Raw genomic sequence first — 9428 nt, 5'->3', positions numbered from 1 at the left:
CAAAAAAAGAAGAAAAAGAAAGAAAGAAAGAAACCTAACCGGTTTTCTGACAGAAATATGAAAGCAAAATCTCAGAGGCAGGAGGATGCCCCAGAGGAGGAGAAAGCTGCAGCTTGCAGTAATCTGTAAATGATTGCTGGTAAAGTCTGGAGGCTTCAGGCTTGATCTGTGTTTGTTCCAAAAGCAAGCCAAGAAGGACGGTGTTAATAAAGAGAGATTTAACTGAGAGCTGTGCTTGGAATAAAGTGGGCTACAAAAAGGTCAAATGTGATCAGTCGGAGCAGATTACAAGGGCTTTAAAAGGTGGTGTGGAGAAATGAGCCGGGGTGGGAAGTAATATAGCGCAAGATTGATTTGGGGGGGTGGGGGGGAGGTGGAGAAAAGCCAGGACAAGTGCTTATCAATCCTAGAAGGAGGAAGAGCCGCGCGGGCGCCCAGTGGCTCCGGGCCTGAGCCGAGCAGCTGGCGGCCGCCTCCTTTCCCCTTCCCTCCCCGCGCCCCCTCCGCTCCGGACTGGACCTGCCTTCGGCCACCCTCTAGACAATGGTCTCTTTAATCTCTGATTTGGATCCGCTCAAAGACTGGAAAGTTTTAAGGTAGGCCTGCTTTCCTTTCTCTCGCGTCGCTGTTTCCGTTCACGGCCAAGTTCCTCCCCCGCCCCCCCACCCCAGTTAAGGCGCTCGGGTCGCTGCGCGCCCCGCCTGCGGTGGGAGGCGGGGGCCGCCGGATCTGCTCGGGGCTGGGCTCCTCCGGGGTGATTCGGCGGCCGCTTCCAGCAGACGCGGAAAGAGGGGCGTGAGAAGTCCTCAGTTTCACCCCCGAGGGGAAGGCGGTGTATTTTAATGACAGTTTGTCTTCGTGAGATGATTCTTGACGTTGGCTGAGTCTTAACCAGTTATCCTTGCCATTGCGTTTCATGGGGCACTGAATCCATCAAAGAAGTGGCAAACTTTCTGGGACTTCAGATTAAAAAGCGAACTTTCCAGAAAACTATTGCTGCTCCTCTAGGAAGAGAGCCCATGGAAATGCGGTTTCCTCCTGTGACCTCCTCCCCAGCCCCAGGTCTAATTTGGAAAAGCCAGTGCTATGAAAACTCGGCTCACCTTTGAACCGAATGAGTGGAGTTTCTGAAAGGAGCTCTTTCTCTGAATGCTCCTGAAAAGATGAACTCTGACCACTTCATGATTCAGAGACCCAGAAAAATGAGAACCCAAGGACTTCAAAGTGGCAAAAGTTCATGCATTTCCTCCGCTTGAGTCTAAACTGACTCCTTCGTTAGAGCTCACAATTCCTTTCTAGTTTAACTTAACCACTAAAGGGTATTTCTCAGCCAAAAGAACTTTGGGCAGTTAAAAAAAAAATGTTAAATGGATGAGTTTTTATGAAAAGTGCTTCAACACAATGACGTGTTGTCCCTGGTATCTACTCCCAAACAGGATTCCATTGGAACTATATCAAGTCCCAAATAAGGCACCTCTTTTTCCTGACATCTTGTATTAACTGGCTTTTACTTAGTTCTCTCTCATAAGCTCTGCCTAATTTTATTATTTTTTTAAAATTTATTTTATTGAAGTGTAGTTGATTTACAATGTTGTGTTAATTTCTATTGTATAGCAGAGTAATTCAGTTATGTATATATACATTCTTTTTCATATTCTTTTCCATTATGGTTTATCACAGGATACAGAATATAGTTCCCTGTGTTATACAGTAGGACCTTGTTTAACCATCCTATATAGGTTGCATCTACAGTACTAATCCCAAACTCCCAATCCCTGTCTTCCTACTTGGCAACCACAAGCCTGTTCTCTATGTGAGTTTGTTTCTATTTTATAGATCAGTTCATTTGTGTCATATTCTAGATTCCACATATGGTATTTGTCTTTCTCTTTCTGACTTCACTTAGTATAATAATCTCTAGGTCCATTCCTGTTGCTGAACATGGCATTATTCCGTTGTTTTTGATGGCTGAGTGTTCCATGGTATATTTGTGCCACAGCTTCTTTATCCATTCAACTGTTGACGGACATTTGGGTTGTTTCCCTGTCTTGGCTATTGTAAATAGTGGTGCAATAAACTAATTTTATTATTTTTAAAAGCAACCAGATGAGGGACTTCGCTGGTGGTCCAGTGGTGAAGACTCTCAACTCCCAATGCAGGGGGCCCGAGTTTGCTCCCTGGTGGGGGAATTAGATCCCACATGATGCAACTAAGAGTTCACATGTTGCAACTAAAGAGATCCTGAGTATGGCAACTAAAGATTCTGAGTGCTGCAACTAAGGATTCCGTGTGATGCAACTAAGACCTGTTCCAGCCAAATAAATAAGTAAATATTTTAAAAATAAACAAAAGCAACCACATGGTACAAAAGAGCAAATAAACAAAAAATTGGCTATTATCTATCTCAATAATTTTCTTTTTTAAAAAAAGAAACTCCCGGAGCTTGCTCAAACTCATGTCCATTGGTGATGCCATCCAACCATCTCATCCTCTGTCGTCCCCTTCTCCTCCTGCCTTCAGTCTTTCCCAGCGTCAGGATCTTTTCAAGTGAGTCAGTTCTTTGCATCAGGTGCTGTATATACATATCATATAGAATGTGTCATTTTATAATCTGCTCTCTTTGCAGTTAAATATCAAACGCATTTCCAAGTTTCTTCCTTCCCTTCATAATCAAAATTTTAATGGGTATGAATGATGCTGATTTGTACACTGTTTTTACTAAATTACCCTGTTGATATAAAGTTTAGACTGTTTCTAGTCCTTGATTTATATGAATGATTCAGTGGCATCTTTGTGCATATACCTTTCTGTTTTCATTGAATAATTCCCAGGATTTCTAGATGAAAAAACATGAGTGTTTTATGGGTCTGTCAGTGATATTTTCTTCTATTTGTAGATTTAACTTTTAGTTTTAATTGAGAGATGCTAAAGGACTTCTGTAAATGTCCTCATGATGCAGCTATTACAATAAATTTCATTCTCCTTTTCTTCAATTGAATTAGTAACCTACTTCTAATATTGAAGTATTTCTTAAGGGTGCTTTTTAAAAAATTGTTCTGGGTGATTAACTTATTAATATTATTGCACAAATGAATAAGACGGGCCCTAGCTCTGAGCATATGTAAGATTCAGTTCAGTTCAGTTCAGTCGCTCAGTCGTGTCCAACTCTTTGCAACCGCATGGACTGCAGCATACAAGGCCTCCCTGTCCATCACCAACTCCCAGAGTTTACTCATGTAAAAAAAAGAGTTTTACTCATGTAAAAATGAACTCATCTCCATTGAGTCAGTGATGCCAAAGGCCTTTTTAGATGGTGATCCCTAGTCTTAATGCACTTGAAAACCAGAGGTAATGTTGTCTTTCCCCTCAGTGTGTCTCTAACATAAGTGAAGTTTATTTATGGCTAGAGTAAGTGAAGCTCCACAAACTTGGACTGAGAAGACCTGGGAAAGAGAAGGATCTTTGCATTGACCTCTGGTGCAACAAGTTCATTCTGTCCGCACCTCTCCTTGGCAAATGTTATTTCATTCTCCTTTCAGCTGTGTGTAATTCTTTCCCATGATAAGTCATTATAAACTAGGTAGTATTTAAGAGTCACATTTGAAATTCCTTAATTGTTTATAATCAGGCATCATCTTGGCTAATTCTGATTCATAGAGTCATTCACTCACCAACACTAAGGCTCCGTCCATTACAGGCATGCCTTGTTTTAATACTCCAGTTTATTGTGCTTCGCAGATATTGTCTTTATTACAAACTGATGGTTTGAAGCAACCCTGCAATGAGCAAGTCTTTTGGCACCATTTTTCTAGCAACATTTGCCCACTTCTTGTCTCAGTGTCCCATTTTGGTAGTTCTCTGAATATTTCAATTTTTTCATCATTATTATACTTCTTCTGGTGATCTGTGGTCTTTAATGTCACTTTTGCAAAAAGATCATGCATGACTCGCTGAAGGCTCGGATGATGGTGAGCAATTTTTAGCAGTAAAATATTTTTAAATTAAGGGGCTTCCCAGGTGGCTCAGTGGTAAAGAATCCTCCTGCCAGTGCAGGAGACACAAGCGGCCTGAGTTCGATCCCTGGGTCGGGAAGATCTCCTGGAGAAAGAAATGGCAACCCTCTCCAGTGTTCTTGCCTGGAGAATCTCATGGACAGAGGAGCCTGGTGGGCTACAGTCCATGGGGTCATAAAGAGTCAGACACAACTGAGTGACTGAGCACATACAGACACATACCATTTTCAGACAATGCTATTTCACACTTGATAGACTATAGTTTAAATATAACTTTTATTTGCACTGGGAAACCAAAAAATGTGTGTGACTCACTTTATTGCGATTTTCACTTTACTGCAGGGGTCTGGAATCAAACCCATAATATCTCTGAGATGAGTCTGTGTATACAGGAGAAGCAGAGATATGACATGACCTTATAAATGGGATAATCTAGCAGGAGACTGAGGAGGTGCATGCTAACGGCATACAGGGTTATACGTGACATGATTTACGTCAATAAAATGCTTTACAAATCCAGAGGTGAGGGATCCTATTACAATACTGCTAGTGCCCTTGTCTGATTAATAGGTGAGCAGAATGCTTGGTCTATAACATGGAAAGACTCTCAGACCTGCCTAACCTGGAATATTTTCCGTGTTTGCTCCAGGTATGCAGCTTGGAGTTCTGCCAAACCTGCTGCTCTTGAAAAGTGATTGCAAGGCACGTTTTTTGAATCTGCTTACACCCCAGTTTAGTGTTACAAGATACGATCTGCGGGTGGGATACCAGTTCAGGTCATAAACCTTTTTCAGGCACTGTATATTTGGCATCACTCCCTCCTAGGTTCGTTTTGTCAAATGGAAAAAAAAAAATATCCAGGGTGGGAATCTTGCTGTTGGCTGTTTTAATTCCTGACTACCTCAGGGAGCGTAAAAGAAACGACTTCCACCAACATACATGCCAACAATTTGCAACTGTAACACTCCCCTCTTGACCACTGGGAAAGCACAAACACAAAGGCTTCACTCAAGAGACTCAAAATCAGCTAAGTCAAAAAAAAAAAAAAAACATAGAAGAAGAAAAAGATAATGGCAAAGTAGTAGACGTATGATTAAAAGAATAAAGCAATCCTGCCAATTTGATTCATATAAGATTTCATGGTCATCGATACCACCTGAGGGAAAACAAGTCATAAAGATGACTCAAGTTCAACAGGTTGAAATCAGTACCTATAATCTCCCCCACATCCTGGTTCTTTTCTGGTGTTCTCAGGCTTATGAATCACAGCAAGTAGGTATCCAGCCAGGTACTCAAATTGGAAAGTTGGCAGGCTCCCTCATCCCTCATTTTCCCGCCTAATTACATCCAAACTATCACCAGCTCCACGGATCTCAGCTCCTAAACATCTCCTGCCTCCCCACTTTTCTGGCCCCACCTATCCTTGCTGTGATCTTACTGTGCTCAGAACTCCATACTACCTCCTAAATCTCCCTGCTTCAGTTCTTGCTATCGTAGGCTACTTTTCACAGAAGAGGAATGAAAACACTTGAAAGCCATTAATCAGATCACATGACTTTCCTTTTAAAAGCCTCCTGGTTATTCTTCAAATAAAAGCCAAGATCCTTATCCTAACCCACAAGACCTCATCTGACCTTACCCTTGACTATCTCTTCAACCATAGCTCCTCTGTCTTTCCCCAGACCCCACCTTACTCCAGCCCCTCTGGTCTTCTTTCTTTACCTACAATGAACTAAGCTTATTTTGGCTGTAGGGTATTTGCAAGGAGCTCTCCCGCTCCTTGCCTGGAAATCTCCCTCATTGTTCCCTGGGCAGGATTCATTCAAGTCTTAGCTCAGATGTCACCTCCTCAGTGAAGCCTTCCTTGATTCCTCAATTTTTTTAAATTGAAATATAGTTAATTTACAATTAGTGTTAGTTTCAATTGTACAGCAAAGTGATTCAGTTGTGTGTGTGTGTGTGTGTGTGTGTATGTGTGGGTGTGGGTGTGTATATTCTTTTCCAGGTTCTTTTCCATTATAAGTTTTTACAATATGTTGAGTATAGTTCCCTGTGGTATACAGTAGGACCTTGTTGTTTATCTGTTTTATATATCATAGTGTATATATATTAATCCCAAACTCCTAACTTATCTCTCCCTCCCAGACCCCTTAATTTAAAGCCATCTGAAAATGACTCTTCAGCATTTCTCACTGGTAGGCTGAACCATAGAGAACTGCCAACATTCAGCCACTGTAGACCTATAAAACTTTCAGTTTTGTATGGTTAAACAAATACTCTCACTATGGCACTTTTCGGTACCTGCTATTTTCATATGTGCTTATTTATTATTTCTCTCCACTGCTAGAATCTGTCTTTGGTATGGTTAACTGATGCCTAAAATATTTCCAGGCACATTACAGAGAATGAATGAGTGAAGAATGAATGAATGGGGACTTTCCTGGTGGTCCAGTGGCTAAGACTCTACCCTCCCTATGCAGGGACCCCGGGTTCAATTCCTGGTCAGCGAACTAGATCCCACATACTAAAGATCTGGCATGCTGCAATGAAAATTGAAGATCCCAAGTGCTATAACTATGACCCAGCACAGCCAAATAAATAAATAAGTATTGTTTTATGAAATGAATGAATGAATGAATGACGTGGTCTCTGTTTATCTCCCTCATTAACTTTATACTCTGAGGCCAGAGGCTTTATGTATTTTGCTCACACTCCAGGGTTTCCTTGGGATGGTGATGGTAGTGTCTAATGTGGAATGAATAAATGGATGAGTGTCTTCTAACTCAGAGTTTAGTAATTCTCTCTTCACTTCCTCCCTTCTGTTGCAATCAGCCAAGTGTCTGGATTTAATAATATGGAAAATTCTTAACTTCTCTGAGAACCAGATAGATTCAACCAGAATTTTTTCTACACAAAACAATGATCTAGATCAAGGGTTGGCAAACTTTTATAAAGGGCCAGATAGTACAAGGGTCAGGTTTTGGTGGCCACATAATCTCTGTTGCAGCTACTTAGTTCTGCCGTCATAACATGAAAGTAGCCAAAGGAAGTATGTAAATGACTAGGCTTGAATGTGAACCAATAAAACTTTATTTATAAAAACAGGAAGTAGGCAGTATTTGGCCCAAGGGCCATAGCTTACCTTTTCATCTATCATCTAGGCTAATGACTTGACCAACAACAACAACAGCAACAAAAATACAAGCGGTTTTGATAGATAGTTGGAAGGATGTTTTCAAATCTCATATGACAAAGTACATACCATAAACTAACCTCATTATTGGGGAAAAAAATGAAGAGCCTTGGTGATATTTCACAGGTCAGCGATGTTTTCAGTCATGAGCACTTGATCTTGCAAAGATGATTACAGTCTGGAGGAAATTTATGGCTCGCACATCCCTTAAATGTTTGGACGAGCCTTCAGGCTATAACAAAAGACACTGTTGCCTGTTCCCTTACTGAGTGTGTGAGAAACTCCCATTAATGAGAACAGCACATGTTGATGGAAAAAAAAATAGACCAAATCCTGACATGTTTTAAGTCACTGCTTGGCCTCGTTTCTTTCTGTTTCGTTGCTTTCTCCAGCTCATTTAGGAGATATTTCTCTTTCACATGCCTGATAAATCTCCCAAGATGAATTCCAAACTCAAGAGGAAAGCATGCAGTGTGATTTTGAATGAATGCCATGTGTAGATACTCTTCAGCTCATATTACATGACATCTTGGAGATGCTTGGATTGGGGAGACGTTATGGGGAACTCTCTTGGTGTCCAGTGAGAGCAGGTTGGCCACCCAAAGATCAGGCATTATTAGTCTTCTTCCAGGATGACAGAAGAATTATTGATAGTTTCTGTGTGCCAGGCTTTATGCTAAGAGCTCCTTGTTTAATATCTCACTTAATCTTTGCAACAACTCTATGAAATCGGTGGCGGTACTGCTGCTCCTATTTGCTGCGCTGTGGACTCCAGGTTTTGGTAACTCTGCGCCAGAGCACTTGAAAAATGATTCCATGTGCTGTCTGGCACCTTTTCTTGTTGCACTGGCAACTTGATGAAGCATGTTGCCTTCACTGTGCCCTCCAAGGGAAAAATTTGCACCCCGTCGTTCTTTTTTCCCACTGGAAAGTTTGAAGAATCATGACCCACTTACTACTGGGTACTTTAAAAAAATCTTTGCAGAGGAGGGGGAGAGTAGGCTATGAAAAGCAAGAGTTATATCCAGTAATAATTCTCTAGATGGAATGAATTACATGTTTATAAAAGTGAACACAAGATCCAGGCCTTTTAAATAATTTATTATATCAGAGAATAATCTACTATTTTTCACAAAACATGACTAATGTAGCACATAACATAACTAATAACGACAAAGGGTATTATAAGATCACATAAAAATGTAGAAAAATCCTGTTATCCATAGGTTGGAATGTTACTGTCATCGTTTTTACCTCTCATTCCAGCCCTCAAAAATCCCAGATGCTAAGTCACCCTCAGGTATTGTTTCTGGTCCATTGACTCCAATAATTGGCAGAAAAATATTCACTTGACAATTACTTTATTCCTCCTCCTGAGTGGGTCTGTTTCTCCAGTGGGTTGGACCAGCAGAGTATCAAGGACAAACCCAACACATCCCAATCCTGTGAAATCTCTGTTAGGAGAAGCAAAAGAAAAACTCCCCCACCATGGGGGAATGTCTCTCTAAGGTCAGAGACCACAGAGAAGAATACTGGAGTGGGTTGCCATTTCCTTCTCCAAGGGATCTTCCCAACCTAGGAATCAAACCCAGGTCTCTTGCACTGCAGGCGAACTCTTTACCATCTGAGCCACCAGGAAACCCCCACAGAGAAGTTATTTTCCCTAAATGGAAGAGGATCACCTGCCGCTTTTATTCCACTATTTCAGAAGAGGATCTGCTAGTGACCTCTCTACACTCCCCAAATATGTGTTCAGACTCAAGAGTTCCTGAATACTAGCATCATATGCTGTAGATCAGGGGTCCTCAACCCCTGAGCAATGAACCAGTACCAGGGACCATGGCCTGTTAGGAACTGGGCCGCACAGCAGAAGGTGAGTGGCAGGCCAGCGACGGAAGCTTCATCTGTATTTACAGCCACTTCCCAACCTCACGTTACTGCCTGAGCTCTGTCTCCTGTCAGGTCAGCGGCAGCATCATGATGAGTTGTATAATTATTTCATTGTATATCACAGTGTAATGATAAATAGAAATAAAGTGCACAACAAATGTAATGCACTTGAATTATCCTGAAACCAACTCGCCCCCTGCACCACCACCACCAGTCCTTGGGAGAATTGTCTTCCATGAAAGTGGTCCCTCGTGCCAAACAGGCTGGGGACTGGTGCTGTAGGTCATGGCGTCAGGAGAGGACTCAGTGTGAGGGTGTCATGTCTGTTCCCA

General features: G+C 41.7%; 1 protein-coding gene across 2 annotated transcripts in view; it reads left to right on the top strand.

The window, feature by feature from the left end:
* Window positions 1-285: 285 nt before the first annotated feature.
* Window positions 286-9428, top strand: part of CELF2 (CUGBP Elav-like family member 2) — a 547972-nt gene continuing 538829 nt past the window's right edge. Inside the window, exon 1 of one of the 2 annotated variants that reach the window (XM_043479735.1) lies at window positions 286-596. In XM_043479735.1, the coding sequence (XP_043335670.1) occupies window positions 544-596 (53 nt within the window). In that variant the 5' untranslated portion in view covers window positions 286-543. The remainder of the gene's footprint in view (window positions 597-9428) is intronic. The other variant, XM_043479741.1, reaches the window with a different exon arrangement.

This window comes from Cervus canadensis, chromosome 10 (assembly GCF_019320065.1).
Source record: "Cervus canadensis isolate Bull #8, Minnesota chromosome 10, ASM1932006v1, whole genome shotgun sequence".
Classification (NCBI taxonomy): domain Eukaryota; kingdom Metazoa; phylum Chordata; class Mammalia; order Artiodactyla; family Cervidae; genus Cervus; species Cervus canadensis.
This window is presented reverse-complemented; position numbering and strand designations above follow the sequence as displayed.